Source organism: Balaenoptera acutorostrata, chromosome 3 (assembly GCF_949987535.1).
Source record: "Balaenoptera acutorostrata chromosome 3, mBalAcu1.1, whole genome shotgun sequence".
Lineage (NCBI taxonomy): Eukaryota > Metazoa > Chordata > Mammalia > Artiodactyla > Balaenopteridae > Balaenoptera > Balaenoptera acutorostrata.
Genome location: NC_080066.1, coordinates 77547638 through 77567661, shown reverse-complemented (window position 1 = coordinate 77567661; position 20024 = coordinate 77547638). Strand labels below are relative to the sequence as shown.

General features: G+C 40.6%; 1 protein-coding gene and 1 pseudogene across 5 annotated transcripts in view; one reads left to right on the top strand and one right to left on the bottom strand.

The window, feature by feature from the left end:
• The window catches only part of FAM81A (family with sequence similarity 81 member A), a 126282-nt gene extending 112613 nt beyond the window's left edge, over positions 1 to 13669 (top strand). For 4 of the 5 annotated variants that reach the window (XM_057542410.1, XM_057542413.1, XM_057542409.1 and 1 more), the window contains exons 6-9: positions 175 to 281; positions 6346 to 6481; positions 8051 to 8246; positions 11356 to 13669. In XM_057542410.1, the coding sequence (XP_057398393.1) occupies positions 175 to 281; positions 6346 to 6481; positions 8051 to 8246; positions 11356 to 11480 (564 nt within the window). In that variant the 3' untranslated portion in view covers positions 11481 to 13669. The remainder of the gene's footprint in view (positions 1 to 174; positions 282 to 6345; positions 6482 to 8050; positions 8247 to 11355) is intronic. The other variant, XM_057542411.1, reaches the window with a different exon arrangement.
• Positions 13670 to 16495: 2826 nt separating this feature from the next.
• On the bottom strand, positions 16496 to 18978 carry LOC130707557 (NADH-ubiquinone oxidoreductase chain 5-like; annotated as a pseudogene).
• Positions 18979 to 20024: the final 1046 nt, after the last annotated feature.

Here is a 20024-nt window from a genome sequence, read left to right as displayed (position 1 = left end):
TGATGGGTGTGTATAAAAGAAAATGGTAGTGGAGAGATGAGGTGGACTCCTAAGTGCATTTATGAAATTAGATTGAATTTAATGCCATTGACTAGAATACAGCTCACTAATGTTTTCTGAAATTACCTCTGAAAAGGTTTGATATGACATTTTCAAGCGAAGTTTCTTTTCCAGATTTCTCAGCTTTTGAACAGAGTGGACTTGTCGATATCCGAGCAAAGCACCAAACTGAAGATGTCCCACAGAGATAGTAACCACCAGCTTCAGCTTTTGGATACTAAGTGAGTAATCAACTTAGAAACATCTGTTTTGGTTGAAGTTCTTCATGAGCTTACTCAATACTATAATTTTTTCCCTTTTGGTTTTTATTTATTGCACAAAGTGAAAACCATAATGGAAGTTCACAGGAAAATTTCCTTGTAGCCTGTTGCCACTTTACCTTCCTAATTATTGTTTTTAGTGATTGGGTAATAACCCGTCTGTTTATCCAACAAATATTTCTTGAATATGGCCTAGGTGCTGAGGATCCAGTAATGAAGAAAAACAGGCTCTGTTCTTATCCTTGTGGAGTTGATAGTCTAGGGAGCTGATGAGTATTAATCGAATAATGACCTAAATAGAGCACACTAAATATGGTGCATGCTATATTATCACTAATGGTGATAAGTGCTTTGAATGAAAGATACGTGGTTGCGGTACGCTGAATAATGGTTCCTCCAAATATCGCCACGTCCTAATCCCTGTGAATATTATATGGCAAACAGGGACTTTGCAAATGTGATTAAAGATCTTAAGATGAGTAGATGATACAGTGTTATCTATGTAAACCCGATGTAATAGTCCCTAGAGTCCCTGTAAGAGGGAGGCAGGAGGGTCAGAATCAGGAGAGAAAGCCATGTGACAACAGAAGCAGAGATTGGAGTGTGATGTGCTATGAAGATGGGGGAGGGGGCCGTGAGCCATGGAAGACAGGCGGCCACTAGGGGCTTAAAAAGGCGAGGAAACTATTCTCCCCTCAGAGCCTCCGGAAGGGACCACCTCTGCTCCAGTGAAAACTGATTTCAGACTTCTGGCCTTCAGAACCAAAAGGGAATGACTGTGTTGTTTTAAGCCACCAAGTGTGTGGTGACGTGTCACAGTCGCCGTGGGAAGCTAATACGGTGGTGCTGTGAGAATGCGTAACAGAAGCCTGGCTGTGGGACCTTCCGGAGGGGGCGATGTTGGGAGTGAGAGCTGAAGCACGAATGACATTCACGAGGAAAAGAGTGAGGTGAAGACACAGGAGATGGAATAGCCCGTCGCGGGAGGAATGTGACATGAAGGAAACTGCAGGGCGCAGAGGGGGCTGAACAGAGCGTGCTGGTGGGGAGTGAGGCTGGAGAGGAGGTGGGCCAGCATGCAGGGCCCTGTAGGCCGTGTTCAGGACATCTTGTTTCTTTCCCTGGAGCAATAAGGAGCCGTTGGAGGATTTTAAGCAGATAGGGTGATGCAGTCAGATGTATATGTTATTTTTTTAAAATGGCCTTGATTGCAGTTGGGAGATGGATCACAGGGGCTGAAGCAGAGATGGGGATGTCGGCTGGGGAGGGGCATTGTTGCAGGTGTCTGGGTGAGAGAGGTCTGCACCTAGGGGCTGCTGAGCTGTCTAGTTAGGACCCTCTAATGTGCTATGCTTTGCATTGTGTTTTAGTGATGCCTTAAACTGGACTTGCCCCCAGTGAAACTCATCTGCTGCTCATCTGCTCAATCACAGAACCATACACTTTTCCCTGTCATGAATCTTCATGAGCTTGGCATTTTCCTGCCAAAGCAGAGCCAGCAGTGACCATATATGTGCATGTGTGTGTATGTGTGTATTTGTGTGTGTATTTGACTTATTATATATTTTTAAAGACAACTTCAGTATGGAACTTTGTTAGAGGCTTGTGGAAGTTTTAAATTTATTATTCTCCTGGTTCTTGTATCTCATTCTCTCCATGCTTAATGCCATTTTAGGGTTATTGCTGATTTAACAGGAATTCTCTTATGAAAACCATGTTTCCTTTCCTCTAATTATCTGTATTTATATCATTATTGAGTTATGGCACTCTTTCTCATAGATTCTGCAATCTTGCCAAGTACAGAAAGATCTCCCATCCCCTTCCTTCCATCGCACAGGAAGAAAATAAACATCTTAGTATATTTTCTTCCTTAGTAGACATTATTAGTCAGCAGTCATGAACATCTTTATTTTTCTTCCTACAATTTAAAGTCCAGAAGTCTAGACACAAAGGCTGTTCACAGAGGTAAGGGGACCAAGCCTGGGGCCTGTGTGAGGTAGAAGGACAGATTAGAGACCCAAAAGGTAAAACCCTGGTTGGATGAACTAGGAGACAAAAAAAATATTCCACAGAGACATCATAAGGAAACTTGCCTGTTGAAATCTTGATTCTGGGTAGAAGGTATTCCTTGAAAATTCAGGACCACAGTACAACCTTTATGTGGATTTAGAGTTAGAATTCACATTACCCAAGCACCTTGAAGAAACCAGAATAAGTAATTTATCTTAGAATGATCTTGATTTGGTAGTGGCCCGAGATGCCTGGCAGAAGCAAATGCAAATACTCAGTCTTCAAGTCTTCCCACAGACATGAAATTCTAAGGAACGTGAATCTACAGTCAGAAGTTGTAGGCCAGGGGAGCTAAGATCCCACATGCCTCGCAGCCAAAAAACCAAAACATAAAACAGAAGCAATATTGTCAAATTCAGTAAAGACTTTAAAAATGGTCCACATCAGAAATTGTAGGCCAACACAAGGAAAAAACATCACATAAGTAATAGAGTGAGAAGAAATAACAATAAGCAGAATCAGACTTCTAAATACTGCATATATAGGAATTCTTGGATAAAGTGATGTGTGTGTGTATATGTATGTATGTGTATGTGTGGGTATTCACACACATACACATTTTGAAGGTACAACTAAGGAATAAGAGCTTACCAAAAATGAACAGTCAGGGGAATTCCCTGGCAGTCCAGTGGTTAGGGCTCTGTGCTGTCACTGCTGAGGGCCTGGGTTCGATCCCTGGTTGGGGAACTAAAACCCCACAAGTGACGTGATGTGGCCAGAAAAAAACCCAACAGAATTGACAAACAGTCGAATTGAGCTTCTAGAAAATATGATCATTGAAAATAAAATGTAACTTCTTGCCTCACCTGACCAGGGAGCCTGAACAGTGACCCAGGTGGCCTTGGAGTCCAGCCTATAACCCTAGAAGTGGAGCCCAACCTATGGCCCCACTTGATTGCCGGGCAGAGCCTTTGGCTTTGCCCAAGCAAGGAAGCCAACCAACAACCCCTCCTAAAAGCAGAACATACCCAGTGACCTTACCTGACTAGGGAGTCCAGAGAGCAACCCCCCTCAACCACAGAGCACAGCCTGCAGCTCCACCTGACTGCAGGGTACAGCTGGTGGCCCTGCCTGACCAGGGATCCCGGCCAGTGACCTTACTCATCAGGGGTGCACAACCAGCAGCCTGCCCAGTTGTGGAGCCTCAGGCCCCATCATGGAGTCCAGCCAGCACCAGCACCATGCTAGGGAACACAGTGACCCCACCGGACCAGAGGGACCTGCAGAGTCCAGCTGGTGGCTCCATTGGACTGTGCGACCCAGCCAGCAGCCCCGCCTACCCTGGGAGCCCAGCCAGTAGGATCACCTGACCGTAGAGCCCAGCCAGCAGTCCCCCACCACTCACACCTCAGCCCTGCCCAACTAGAGACCTCACAGACGTATGTAGAGCATTCCGTCCAACAGCTGCAGAATATACATTCTCCTTAAGTGCACACAGAACGTTCTCAGGATAGATCATATGTTAGGTGACAAAACAAGTCTTAACAAATTAAAGAAGAGTGAAATCATGTTAAGTACCTTTTCAAACCAAAATGGTATGAAACTAAAAATGAACGATGAGAAAATTTGGAAAATTCACAAATATGTGGAAATTAAACAACACACCCCTGAACAACCAGTGGGTCAAAGAAGATCAAAAGGGAAATTCGAAAAATCTTGAAACAAATGAAAATGGAAACACAGCGTACCAAAACTTATGGGATGCCACAAAGGCAGTTCTATGAGGAAAGCTTACAGTGATAAACGCTTACATGAAGAAAAAAGAAAGACCTTGAATAAACAACCTACCTTTATACCTCAAGGAATTAGAAAAAGAAGAATAAACTAAGCCCAAAGATAGCAGAAGGAAGGAAATGATAAAGATTAGGCCAGAAATAAATGAAATAGAGAATAGGAAATAACAGAAAAACAATTGGGGGAAAAATCAATAAAACTGATTGATAAGCCAAATAGACAAAACTTTAGCTAGACTAACCCAGACAAAAAGAAAGAGGACTCAAATAAATAAAATTATAAATGAAAGAGGAGATACTATAACTGATAACACAGAAATACAGAGGATCATAAGAGATTACTATGCACAGTCATATACCAACAAACTGGATAACTTAGAAGACATGAATAAATTCCTGAAACAACCTACTAAGACTGAATCATGAAGAAATAGACAATCTGAACAGACCAATGATGAGAAAGGAGATTAAATCAGTAATCAAAAAACTCTCAACAAAGAAAAGTCCAGGACCAGATAGCTTCATGAGTGAATTCTAACAAACAGTTAAAGAAGAATTAATGCCAGTCATCCTCAAACTCTTCCAAAAAGTTGGAGAGAACCCTTCCAAACTCGTTTTACGAGACCAGCATTACTCTGATACCAAAACCAGATAGACATTACAAGAAAAGAAAATTACTGGCCAATATCCCTGATGAACATAGATGCAAAAATCTCAAAATGCTAAGAAACCAATTCAACAGCACATTAAAAGAATCATACACCATGATCAACTGGGATTTATCCCTGGGATGCAAGGATGTTTCAATGTACACAGATCAATCAGTGTGATACATCACATTAACAGAATGAAGGGTAAAAATCATACGATCATCTCAATAGATGCAGAAAAAGCATTTGACAAAATTCAACATCATAATAAAGACTCTCAACAATTTGGGTATAGAAAGAATGTATCTCGACATAATAAAGTCCACACATGACAAGCCCACAGCTAATCTAATACTCAGCGATGAAATTTTGAAAGCTTTTCCTCTAAGATCAGAAACAAGACAAGGATGCCCACTCTCACCAATTCTGTTCAACGTAGTGCTGGAACTCCTGGCCAGAGCAATTAGGCAAGAAAAAGAAATGAAAGGCATTCAAATCAGAAAAAAAGAAGCAAAATTATCCCTGCTTGCAGATGATATGATCTTCTAGAGAAAACTCCAAGGACTCCATCAAAGAACTGTTAGAATAAATGAATTCAGTAAAGCTGCTGTGCTCCATGGTCAGTCTCCCAGGTTAGGTGGGGCTCCACAGTTGGGCAGGACTGCTGGCTTGGCTTCCTGCCCAGGTAAGGCTGAGAAGCTTTGTTTTTGATGATATGACCAGGAAGTTTACTTCTCACTTCCGCATGTGTCCCATTGCCTGGCTTAGCCATATGGCCACACGTAGCTGCCAGGGAGGCTGAGAAGTGTAGTTTTGACTAGGTAGCCGTGGATCCAGTTCACGTTTGAGGGTTTCTTAATAGAGAAGAAGAGGAGAACAGATACTGCAGAGAACTGGGGGCTTCTACCACAGGGGGTGTTCATTTTATTATTATTATTAAGTCACATATATTCTTGTGTACTTTTATCACTTTCATAATAAAACTAAAAGGGGAGGCAGCAAGTGTGGGGTGTTATTTTAAGGTATGTGGAAAGGGAGAGTTATATAGGAATAGAAGTTGGGGTTTGTTTTTTTTTTTTAATTTTCTGTTTGGTTTAAATTAAGAAATATCTGTATGAGGCAAGAGCAATTTGGAGAACATTAGAGAGAAAGCGAGCCAGGCTTCAGTGCTGGGAGATAAGAGGGAGAAGGAGGAAGAGTCCAGGGCAAGAGGGGAACCTGGCGGGGAGCCAGGCTACTGTGTCCTTTGAGCCAAGAGCACCCTGGACCCTCTGAACTGCAAAGATTAGTACGTGGCGTGGCTCTCTGTCACTGTGTGACACCTTGGTGTCCACACTGTCAGCTCTGCACGGGTGGGAGTATTATTAGGTGCTTTTCTGTTACATCTTCCTTCTCTCCACCCTTCCCAATGTAGCGCTAAGTGCAATTCTAAGAAAAAGGTAAGCATGTAATTCTGAGTGAGCTGAATTTAATGCTGATATATTTCTGAGAGATTTGATAGTCAGAGACTGAGACTCTTTGATGTCATATTAAAACTGTTTTATGACTAACTTGCTAACTTTCTTATTTTAGATTTAAAGGTACAATTGAGGAACTCAGTAACCAGATTTTATCTGCACGGAATTGGTTGCAACAGGAACAAGAACGGATGGAAAAAGAACTTTTACAGAAAATCGATCAGCTTTCCTTGGTTGTTAAGGAAAACAGTGTAGGTGTTGATGTTCAGCCATAAACATAGTAAAGTTATTCGGTGGGACCTGCAATGTTTGACTAATACCTCGTAACTTATCATTGATTTATTTAGCACCACATTAAGCTGTTACAGTTGTTTCTTGCCTTAGAATCTCTTTCCGTGGTTCATATTGATTCTTTGTGTTTGTTATAAAGAGACAGAGCACTTTGACTTGTTTTGGTTAACAAAGACTAAGTAGAAATTTTCAGTACTTTCAGCTAAGATGAAGCGAAATCAAGACCTTAATGAACCAAATTGTCCAGCTGCATTTACAATTACATACTTCATCTTAGTTTGTTTTAATTCCGTGACCTGGTAGAAACAGCGTTGACTAGATTTCTCCCTCCAGGCCCCTCCATCAAACTATAAACCCAGTATGAGGTGTCACAGTGCAAGATCTAAACAGAGTCCAGTTTTCTTTTCTATGTTCCTTCTCATTTTACCCCACTCCCCTGCAGAACTAAGGTTTGCAGAACTACTCAAAAATCATATCAAGAAAGCCTTGCATATATAGTATTCAATATCAGTACTTGGCAAGCAGTTGTTTTTTGGTTTGGTTATCTAGCCTGACCATCTCCCTCTCCCTTCTCTTTTCTTTCACTGCTTCCTCCCCTTGGACTTTGATGGAGCATAAGTGACTGGTGTAGATTGCATCTCTGGCTCTGCTCTCTCTTGATGCTGAGCTGTTGAATTGCAGACTGTGCACTGAACACATCAAGAGAGTTTTGTTATGCTGTAGCCCACTTACAGCTTGATGTTTGTAGTCTTGGCCTCTAAAGCTTGCCTGCAGACCCAGATTCTCATAAGAACCAAGCATAGTGGAGAGGAAAGGAAAGAAAATATTCTGTTTCAAATATTTCTTTACATGTCTCCATATTTTTATCAGATCTCCTGATTTATTTAGATTCATAATAATACATTTGTAGGCTTCTAGGTCTTTGGAGCACTATTTTTACATCTAGGGACGCTTAATAACTAAACTCCAGGATAATGGTGACTTTAATATGATAGAAGCTTATCTATATTTCACATTAAAGAAGTCTGGGTGTAGGGATCACAGGGCTAATGTGGTAGCTTGTCAGTCCTCAGTGACCCATGATCTTTCTGGTTTAACTCTCTGCCAGTCCTAGAGAGTGACCCTTGTACTCATAGTTCAAGATGGCTACTAGAGCTTCAGCCATTACGTCTTAATTCCAAGAACAGAAGAAAGAAAGAAGAGGCAAGGATACGCCTCAGCTATTTTTTAACTTTTCCTGGAAGTTGCCACATATGTTTGTACTTATATCTCATTAGCCAGAACTTAATCATATGGCCACAGCAAACTCAGGAGACAATAGAAAAGGTAGTCTTTACTCTGGGTGACCTTATAGCCAGCTGAAAATCAGGGATCTGTTATGGAAGAAGGGGAGAATGGATACTGGGGCGAGCAACAAGCAACCTTTGCAATTCTGTTCCCTGCAGATTGTTCTTAAATGGTATTATGACTGATGCGAATGCATCAGACTCTTTGGAGTAATCAAGTGCCATTCTTATCATGGATCTCAGGGAGCCAGTGAAAGAGACGTGGAGAAGAAGCTCAGCCAGATGTCAGCCAGACTGGACAAAATAGAAGAGAGTCAAAAGAAGAATATGGAGGTACAGAGGACAAAACAAGAAGAGGAGAAGATGCATGGGCGAATCAGCAAGCTTGAGTTACAGATGACCGAGGACATGAAGGAAATGAAAGCAGAAGTTGATGCGGGTAGGCCAAAAAGAAAACAGTTCTCTGGGTCATTTTCTATTTGATCTAAAAGCCAATGAATTAGTATTACCCTACAACTAGCACAAACCTGGCTGATGAAGTGTCCTTAGGTGATTTTCTAAGTAGCTGTGGTATATTGAACGAAAATGTTGCTTCATTGCCAGGGACATGAAGATAGACCTCAAGAGACAGGCAAACAAACCTAAAATCGCTTAGCTTGCAACTGATGTACATTTTCTTTAGTGCCATCTGCAGATTTTTTTCTGATCAAAGCCAAGGTCAATTATGCCTCAGAAATAAGCATATATCTTTTATTTTTAGGCTTAAATACTTTCTTTATTCTATATTTACTAAATTTGTCTCCAATGCTTATTTGATCCATTATATAATCTAGCAACAAAGAACTAGAGAATATATAGGGAATAAGACAAAATGAAATCTTAACAAAATTAAAGAGAATTAAGATTAAATACTATTCAAACTAAAACGCATTGTTTTCTTCTCTGTTAAAAGCATTTTATATGTATATATATAAAGCATATATCTTTGAGGGGCCTTTGAAGGCTTATTTTATACTGTTGGCAGTATCCCACCATGGCAATGAATGATTTTCCTCTACTCAAAAGTCCACAGGGCCCATTTCTCCACACTTGTTTAGAAGACAGTGTTAAGAGATGATTTTAAGTTCTGAACTGCTGCCAGATAAAGGAAGGATTAGATTTATCCTCTGAACTCAGGAATACAGAACTGGGACCAATAACTCAAAGTTACTTGAAGACAGATTTTAACTCAGTATGAAGCAGAAGTATCTACAGTTAACGGTCCTAGAAAGATACGGGTGCTTTGTGAGCCTGAGAGCTCTTTACTGAAAGTATTTAAGTGAAGACTTGTTGACCATGGTCAGGAAAGAGAAGACAGTCGGGTAGTGTGGGAAGGGGGACTAAATTATCTCCTGGTTCCTTCCAGTTTTCTGGTTCTGTGAATTTTCTTCATGGAATTGTTCTATTTTGGCCACATGGAAATAAAAGTAGTTAGTTATCCCAAGAATAATTTTGTTGTAACCACCACAAGGTTACTATTTTATTTAAGGAGAAGCTGCCATTAAATTTATGAATCTTAGAACTTGTGAAGATAAAAATGAATTTTCTTTCTTGGTCTTTTGGGCCAGTAGAATATGGTATTTGAATATTTTATTGATGGTTAACTTTGCATCATTTGCTGAGTGGATTTATTATCAGCTATACAACATATCACTGAGGTTGTAAATAGTTAGTACCTAATAAGAAATGCATATGAGCCTTTTAAAAATTAAAAATATTTACTTTTTCTTGTTACAAAAACAAATTTCTTAGTGGAAGATCACAAAGCACAAAAAACAAAACAAAACAAAACAAAAACCTCCTATTACCCAGAGGTCTTTTTTATGTATATTATCTTTCTATACATACAGGATATATATATGCTTTTTCAAATACAGGCTCATGCAATACATGCTGATTTGTAACCTACTCTTTTATTTAGTAATATGTTGTATCTTTTCATTCAGTAAGGACATTATTTTTTAAAAAATTCACTCATTTATTATTATTATTATCAATATTATTATTATTATTATTTTGGCTGCACCACGTGGCTTGCGGGATCTTTAGTTCCCTGACCAGGATTGAACCCAGGCCCTTGGCAGTGAAAGTACCAAGTCCTAACCACTGGACCACCAGGGAATTCCCAACAAAATTATTTTTAATAAGTAGTTTTTATACTTCTTTTTCATGAATTGTTACATAAAGAAAATTTTCTGAGAGAAAATTCTAAATATGCTAATGAAGACAAGATGTTTTTGACACTTATTTTAAAAACCAATAGGGGACTTCCTTGGTGGCGCAGTGGTTAAGAACCTGCCTGCCAATGCAGGGGACACGGGTTTGACCCCTGGTCTGGGAAGATCCCACATGCTGCGGAGCAACTAAGCCCGTGCGCCACAACTACTGAGCCTGTGCTCTAGAGCCCATGAGCCACAACTACTGAGCCCGTGTGCCTAGAGCCCATGCTCTGCAACAAGAGAAGCCAGTGCAATGAGAAGCCCATGCACTGCAACGAACAGTAGCCCCTGCTCACCGCAACTAGAGAAAGCCCGTGTGCAGCAACGAAGACCCAATGCAGCCAAAAATTAATTAATTAATTTAAAAAAACCCAATAGGAATATAGAATAATACAAAATTACCTTTTGATTGGGAATTTTTTCTATTTTTAGCTTTTTATTTTGAAATAATTTCAAATTTAGAAAAACCGTTAAGACTAGTCCAGAAACTATACATCTTTCACTTAGATTCACCAATTGTTAACACTTTTGAAATTTGCTTAATGTGTGAGTGTGTGTATGAGTATAATTTTTTTTCCTAAATCTTTTGGGAGTAAGTTGCAGAAGCCAGAATACCTTTTTACCCCTATATTTTTTCTGTGTATATACCTTAAGAACAAGGACATTCTCTTAATTAACTATGGTACAATGTAGTATTGATGAAACATTTTTCAATACTCAATTTTCAAGTTTCACCATTGTTTCCTTTACAGCAAACCTTCCCCAGTCCAGGTTCTAATCCAGAATCACATATCATCTTTAGTTATCATGTTTCTTTATTTAGTCGCCTTTAATCTAGATCAGTTCCACAGTAATGTTGTCATCATTAAAGAACACAGGCCAGCATTTTGTGGAGTGTCCCACAGTTTGGGTCTGTTTGCTTCCTTTCAGTTAGATTCAGGGTGTGCATTTTGAACAGAAATGCCACAGAAGTGATGTGTCCTTCCCAGGGTTTTCTTATCGAGGATACATGATGTTGGTTCCTCCCAGTGTTGGTGAAGTTAGCTTTGATCTCTTGGTTAAAGTGGTGTCTGTCAGATTTCTCCACCGTAATATTTCCTTTTTCCCTTTGTATCTGTAGGGAGATACTCTGAAACTAGCTAACTATCCTGTTTCCCATCAAACTTTTATTCCAGTAGTTTTAGTATCTATTGATAGCTTTTGCCCAGATCAATTATTACTATCTGCTGTAGATTTGATACAGGCTTGTTTTTTAATATTAACTCCTATGAAATTTACCTCTTCTTAAAGGGTTTACAGCCATCTATGAAAGCATAGGATCCCTCAGGCAAGTTCTCGAAGCCAAGATGAAGCTGGACAAGGACCAGCTACAGAAGCAAATCCAACAGATGCAGAAGCCGGAAGCTCCAAAGTGAAGGGACCTGGGACATGGACCTCAAAGGTGGTTTTGCCAGTGGGGCCGGGAACTGGATACCTCTGTAATCAGGCTGTACCTGCATTCAGGATTGTTCTATTCATGGCGTGCATGTGCCGAGAAATGTGTTTTCATGGTTCTAGATGTTTACCTGGAGTCTTGAAAACACTCTCTTTAAAAGTATTACATACAGTTTTTACCACTTTATTCCACTTCTCTAAATTCAATGGAATATCCTCCCCTCCCTGGATTTTGAAAGGCTTTTATCCCTTTCGTTTTATGAATGAGAAAAGACTTAACAATTTTCCTTCGATGCTTGATGCTCTAGCCAAGACTTTACTCTTGAAAAATGTCGTGGTGATTTTTTTAAATTAAGAAGATAATGAATTATCACAGGAACGTGTTGCTCCTCACCCTAAATTAAGAGAATGTCCTGATAGATTAGAATTCAACCTTTGAGTCCATATTTGGATTTTATTATTGTTGTCTGTGCATTTCTTATATTGGTATCTTCTTGTAAATCTTCTATCTTTTGTAGGGGGAGGGGATTTAACATTTGGAAAAATTCCTACCATTTATGCAGTGAAAATAATTTAAAAATTGATAACTGCCATATAGATTACAAATTAAAATGGAAACTTAAGACAATTATCTAGATAATGCAAGGCACAATTATCTACATCAACCACATAGTTATACCAGGTGTTAATATTGAAAACTTTTTTCAATTATCCACCACCTGTATAGTGATAGCCATATATTCAATAGTGGAATGGTGGTTAATAGCCTGTTTATTACACAATTAATTGTTCATTAATCATAATGGGATGTGAAAATTTTTCAGGCTATTTGATCTCCTCTCTAAATTTTTCCAAAATTGGCACAGAGTGCTAAGTTTATATACATTTATTGTAACTATATTCTTGTGCCTTGGTTTTATCACGTCAGTGCACTGTACCCTATAAAAGTTTTGCAGACAAAATAGAAGGCACGATAATACATCAGAATTATGATGTAAAAATGGGATCCTATGTATTTTTTAAGTGCTCTAAAAATTTTATCACTGTTAAGATGTTAATCATTCACTATCAGTAATGGAATAGAAATTCATACTTTTGTATGGCCAGAGAATCAAATTGATATTGCATTTATAACAATGTTAAGAAACGTTCATTTTGAGCAACTTCGTAGATGATGGGTGTTTTATTTTCAATCGCTATATTTGATTAGTCATTGAAAATTGGCGCCAGTGCTATTTGTTCACCTATGTCTGTAAAAGCTAATAGTGAGACACATGCCATTCTAAACTATGAGGGTGCCCAGGAAGAGGAAAACAGGGATACTTTGAAAAATTTTTTTTTTTTTGAAAAATTTAAAAACTTTTTTTTTTGTTTGCCTAGGACTCAGGAAAATTAAAGCATTTTCTATTTTAGAATAAATCATAAATGAAATCTCTAACTGGGTATTACTGTTTACCCATATAAATTATGCTGCTGAAGTACATAATAGTTTACCCTCAATGGCTTGACTAAATTTTTTTTTAATTTGGACCTGAGAAGTCATATAAGGAATATGTCATCCAACATATATTTCCTTATTTTGTCACAAATCGTTGCATCTCTATATAGGAAGACTATGTCCACCTAATGAAAAAACAAAAAGGTTAATGCTCTTTTGCAATCAGAAAGTGAGTTTCTTTTTGTGACAGAGTAGCCGTGTTTAGTACAGTTCTCCTGGTTTCAGCACAAACCACAGCACCGAGAGCCACGGCCCCTCCAGCGTCTCTCTCCTCTGCGGGCCCCGAGGAGGAAGAATCAGCACGTGTCACACCTGGGAAGAGGGGGACAGAGGACACCAGCTGGACTCAGGTCAAGGGGTGACGTGAGTGGGTGATACTTCTGATGCTGCCACCACCACGTCACGAGCTCTGGCAGGGGTTCTCCACCCTGGCTGCAAGTTGGAATCACCTGGGCAGTTCAAAAGCTACCAACGCCCAGACCGCCCCCCCCAGACCAACTAAGTCAGAACCTCTGGGAGGGGATGCAGGCGGCCGCACACGTCAGAGGCCCCTGGGTGACTGACGTGTTGTGAACCCTGAGCTCCAACGTCCTCTTATCACCAAAGTTTAAATGAGAATCAGCTTCCCTGTAGTTTCCTTTATCAGAAATTTGCAATAAAAAGAATAAAACTTCCAAATCAGTGTGGCGTATGATTTTTAAACTTTTAGTCTTTTAGTGTGAGGTGAAATTTAATTAGGTAAAATACCATAGGAAATCTCCTCTTACTTTTCAGGGGAAACCTTTTGGTGGTTGAAATAAAGTGTTCTGAGTCCTCGCAGACCTGCTGGTAAGTGGAAAGTCATGGGAAGCTGCTCCATCCTTGGGTCTCAAGCTACGGGTGTCTTCTCGGCTCTGGAATAACCGCAGCTGGCAGTTCCTAGCGTGTGCTGTGTGCCCACGCTACGACCTTGGTGGATGTTCACTCATTTCATTATAACAACAACGAGTTGAGTTAAGTACTGTTTGTTTCCCCATTTTACAGATGAGAAAACTGAGTCATGTAAAGGTGAAGCAGCTTGCCCCAAATCCTGCAGCAGGTAAGTGGGAGGCATGATCAAACCTGGCAGCTTACTTCCACAGTCTGGGCACCTACCCTACCCTACCCTACCTCTAAAGATGCAGCCTGGCCTAACTTTTTTTTTTTTTTTTTTTTTGGCCACGCCATGCTGCATGCGGGATCTTAGTTCCCCGACCAGGGATCAAACCCGAGTCCCCTGCATTGGGAGCACAGAGTCCTAACCACTAGACCACCAGCGAAGTCCCACATAACTCGGACTTGCCAGGCCACTGACTCCAGCCCCATCTCTGCATGACCTTACAGTTGTGCCGTCTGAGTCACTGTGCATTTTAACGCCCCGATTCCAAATACCAAAGAGAGGCAATCTTAGCTCTGCTTGGGCCAGATGTCTTCCTCTGGTTGTATCAGTGAAGGTGAGGTAGTTGATGCCATAGGACTGTAGGATCATAGGCATTTCATCCCCTGTCCTTGGCTGTCCTAGGTAGTAGACTGTGGCTCTGTGCATTGGGAGATGGGTTGTGTTGGGTGAGTACAGAGCAGAATAGAAAGACAGCCCCCTCTGAATCGTGGTCATCCCACTAGGCTTTTAGCCTGAAAAAAAACAAAATCACAAACCACTCAGGACATCCTGGAAACTCAATGTGGAGTTTTTCTGTCACTGCTGTGTCACCTTGGGTAGTTCTTAACCTCTCTGAGTCTCATTTTTCTTATCTGCAGAATAGAGATTAAAATAATTTAAAAGAGGGAGCTGGTTTATCATTTTCCAAATACTGAAGTAATTTATGCAATATGTATTAGGTATCAGATGGTGAAAAATGGGGCCTGGGGAGGGGAGAAAATATATGGGGGTCCATGTTTCGGTCCAAAGTGTCCCATTGTCTGCGGGGACTGTGTATGGGCAGTGATTAACCTCCGAAGAAAGTGATAGCCCAGCCTGAGACAGAGAAGAGCAGTAGCGCCCGTATGAAGAAATAAGCAGATGGGACCAGCATGGGGATAATCCCTGAATGAGGGGAAGGGCTGGGTGGATCCTCAAGCTAGTTGGTCTTATCTGTGGAGCGGGTGTGGCTTCCCCAGGAGCACTGCGATGGTTGTGATGGGTGGGATCAGAGCAGGGGAAGGACAGACTCCACATCAGGAGGGGTAAAGATAGATACGGAGGCTGAGGATGCAGAGCCCGGAGCTCAAGTTGGGAATTGAGATGCAGAACCATGGGGGCTGAACCCAAATGGCTGGCTGGCATTTGAGGCTTTTTTGTATACAGACTGGCAGACTCAGTGTGTGGCTGGGCTGGATGACAAAAGGTGTGCATCAGGAGCAGACAGTCGTCAGCGCTGTGCTCAGGAAAAACTGCCAGGTGAATTCACTATCCCTTCGAATAGCCGCAGTACTGTAGAATTACACGTAGGATAATGTGCAGAAGATTGTGTTTCTCATGCTGAGTTTTGGGTCCAGTTAATGTCAAAAACTTTTTTTGTCATCCGTATAAATCCAGAGTGAAAGGACTTCTCTAGGTATCCTTTTATATAAATACCTGCACTGCAGATCCACCTATTAGAGTCAGAATGCTGGCTGTGGTAGGCAGTATGGAACATGTCTCCCAATGATCCCTACCTGCTGGTGTTCACCCCTTGTGCGATCCCCTCCCCTGGAGTATGGCCTGGACTTGTTAACGCACTTCTCATGAATAGAATATGGCAGATGTGGTGGCCTGTCACTCCTGAGATTAGGTTATAAAAGGATTCCTCCCCCCCCCCCCCCCCCCGTCTCATCACTTGTGCTGTGGAGGCAAGCTGTCCTGTTGTACATAGCCTCGTGGACAGGGCCGTGTGTTGTAGCCAAGAACTGAGGCCTTCAGTCCAATAGCCTGAAATGAACTGACACTTTCCAGCCATCATGTGAGTGAACTGAAGTGAATCCCCTCACCCCAAAGAAATGAAAGCAGGAACTTGGACAGTTGTATACCTGTGTTCATAGCAGCATTATTCACAACCGTCAAAAGGTGGAAGCAGCCCATGTGTCCACTGATGGTTGAATAGATACGCAAAACGTTGCGTATGCATACAGTGGAATACTATTCAGCCATAAAAAGGAAGGCACTTCTGGCACATGCTACTACATGGACATTATGCTAAGTGCAATAAGCCAGTCACAAAAGGACAAATATTCTATGATCCCACTTGTACGAGGTACGTAGAGAAGTCAAATTCATAGGGACAGAGAGTAGCATGATAGTTGCCAGGGGCTGAGGGGTGCGGTGGGGAAGAGGGAGTTAATATCTAATCCATACGGAGTTTCAAGTGGGGAAGGTGTAAAAGTTCTGGAGATGGATGGTGGTGACAGTTGCACGACAATGTGAATGTACTGAATGCCACAGAACTGTACACTTAAAAGTGGTTAAAATAGTAAATTTTACATATAGCTTACTACAATAATAATTTAGAAAAAAAGAACCAAAGAAGTGGAATTAATTAGGAGTGGGTTATTTTCATTGATTAAAGTTAAGGTGGAAAAGCAGGGTTGTCCTAGCAATGCAAAGAAAATAATGCAAGTACTATAAACAGCTGGGAGGGACGTGGCAATTAGAGTTATTCGCAGGCCTCAGGCGTTGGTATAAGACATGTTAGTGGTTTTGATAGTTAGGTCTTCAGAATAAAATCCAGTGAGGAATGGTATTCCTGTCAGTGCTAGGCTTCCGATAATGAGGGCTGTTACGGTAAAAGGTACTGCTTTAAACAGGCCTTCTATTTTTCAAATGTCTTGTTCATCATTTAGGCTGTGTGTAATAGACCGAGAGCACAAACAATATGGCCTTAAAAAAGGCGTGTGTGCAGATGTGGAGGAATGCTAGATAAGGCTGGTTAATACCGATTGTTACCATTATAAGGCCTAGCTGGCTTGAAGGGGAAAAAGCGACAGTTTTTTTAATATCATTTTGGGTAAGGGCGCATATTGCTGCAAATAGTGTAGTAATAGCCCCTAAGCATAATGCTGTTGTTTGGATGAACTTATTATTTTCTGTTAAAGGGTAAAAGCGGATAAGTAGGAAAATACCTGCTACAACCATTGCGCTTGAGTGGAATAAAGCTGAAACGGGGGTAGGGCCCTCTGTTGCTGAGGGAAGTCATGGGTGAAGACCAAATTGGGCGGATTTTCCAGTTTCAGCTAATACGAGTCCTATTAGAGGTAGGTTTGAGTGGCCTAGGTCGAGTATGAAGATTTGTTGCAGATCTCATGCGTTTGAGTTAAATAGAAATCATGCTATTACTATAATAAATCCAATGTCTCCGATAAGGTTATATAGAATTGCTTGGAGAGCAACTGTATTTCCGTCTGTTCATCCATACCATCATCTGATAAGAAGAAAAGATATGATTCCGACCCCTTCTCATCCAATAAAAAGTTGAAAAAGGTTGTTAACAGTGACAAGAATTAATATTGTGATAAGAAAGAGGAGTAAATATTTAAAGAATCGGTTAATATTAGAATCTGAGTGTATATATCATATTGAAAATTCTATAATAAACCATCTTATAAATAATGCTACTGGTACAAATATTATTGAGAAATAGTCTGTTTTGAAGCTAAGTGATAATTTAAGGGTTTGGATGGTAATTCATCGTCAGTTTGAGAGAATTATTTCTTGGCCTGTATGAATAAATATTGTTGGAATTAAGCTAGTAACAAAAGCATATGAGATAGGGGTTTTTACGTATGGTGGGTATTTGTAGCTTTTGTAAATGTTGGCGTTTGTTATTATACTTGGTATTGTTAATATAAAGAGTGTGACTAACGTGAAAGAGGAGAATAAGTTTATTACTTTTATTTGGAGTTGCACCCACCTGAGTCAAGACTTCAGTTGACACTGCAGCCCTGGCAGTTTTACTACAATCTCATGAGAGACAGTGAGCCAGAAATACCCAGCTAAGCCACATCCACATTTTTGACCCACAGAAACTGTGAGGTAATAAAATACGTGTTGTTTGAAGTCGCTACATTTGGGGGGTAATTTGTTATATACAATAATTAACACACCAGCACTGGGGAATCTTGACAGAATTTTTTTGTGGAAATGCCTGATGTTATGTTACAAATTACATCGTCCACATATATGATCCTATTTAATACACTTTCTGAGCAGGAAATGACCTTAAAAACATATCGAATGACATATATACCTTATCACATTTAATCTTTGTAATTACCCTATTTGGTGTGTACTGTTATTTCCATTTTGTGAGGGAGCAGATTATGGAAGGTCGTACAGCTAATTAGTGGAGGATCAGGGATGTGAATCCATGTCTATCCTTCTCTAAAGCCCAGGCCGGCATTTTGCTCCAAGATAAGCCAACACCAAGACATAACGTGATTGGTTTAATCATCCCAAAGCTGCTTGGAATCAGAATCCTCTTTGGATCAGTGGTCTCAGCGTGTTCCCAGACCAGCAACATTGGCATCACCTGGGAAGTTGTTAGAAACATAAAGTCTCGGGCCCCACCCCAGACCTACTGGATCAGAAACTCTGAGATGGGCTCAGCAACCTACTTTAACAAGTCCTGCAGATGATTCCAATGCAAGTGGAATTTGAGAATTGCTGAGCTAGAGCTGCACTGTAATACAATAGCCGTTAGTCTCATCGGCCATTTAAATTTAAATATAAATTAATCCAAATTAAATAAATTTAAAAATTCAGTTGCACTAACCATATTTCACATGCCCAATAGCCACATGTGGTTAGTGGCTACAGTATTGTCCTGTGCAGATGTAGAACATTTCTTTTGTCACAGGAAGTTCTGTTAGACAGCTCTGATCTCCAGCAATAATTTCCTCACCTTTTCAACTGACAGCTCTGTCCACAACTCTATACCTTCGTCGGTCAGCCTAGAATGAGCTTTGGACCCGGAACTTTCCTCCAGCCTCATCCCTACAATGTTATGTCAGTTGTCCCTAAAAGAGATGCTTTCCCAGGTCCTTATAAGGTTTTGTCTCATCTGCCAGTCCTGATCAGTAGATATTGCTGCCTGGCCTGAGCTGAGAAGGACCCAAAGGCTGGTGGCAGACCCAAGGGGAGGAGCCAAGGTGTGTGGACCAAGGGCTGGGGCCAGCTGCAGATTCTCACCAGGACGTCCCAGGCGTGGAGGATGCCCATCGAGGAGGGGTTGCCAGCCAGGGGACTTGAGTGATTCTTTTTTTTTTTTTTTTAACATCTTTATTGGAGTATAATTGCTTAACAATGGTGTGTTAGTTTCTGCTGTATAACAAAGTGAATCAGTTATACATATACATATGTCCCCATATCTCTTCCCTCTTGCATCTCCCTCCCACCCACCCTCCCTATCCCACCCCTCTAGGTGGTCACAAACCACCGAGCTGATCTCCCTGTGCTATGCGGCTGCTTCCCACTAGCTAGCTATTTTACGTTTGGTAGTGTATATATGACTTGAGTGATTCTGATGCCCCCTAGGGAGACGGATCCAGCAGGCCTGGATTAGGGTGAGCCAAAGTGGAAAACATAAAGGGACACCAAATACTCTGTAATTAAGATAAATAGTATGTCAATGCGATACTTTTTTTTTTTATGCAATACTTTTTAAAAATCAAAATTAATGCCAAAAAATGCACAATGAACAAAATACCAAACCTCCACAAACCATGCTGTGGGGAGCTCTTTTGGAACTGAGGCAAAAATAAAAATGTGTGCCCTCTATACATGTTTTATGTAATTTTATTTAAATTTTTGACATTTGTGCATCATGAGTTTTTTGTTGTTAATTTAGATTTTTAGAAATATTGCACAAAAATACTATTTATTTTGACGGCTGAGGGTTTTGGCTGCTCTTCTCTTTATATTTAGCATTTGAGATGAGAGCTCACTCACTTCATCCTAATCCTGGCCCTGCCCAGATATCTAGAAATTTGGAGTTAAATCCAGTTCTCAATTATTGTTATTAGCTTATCTCAGGCATGT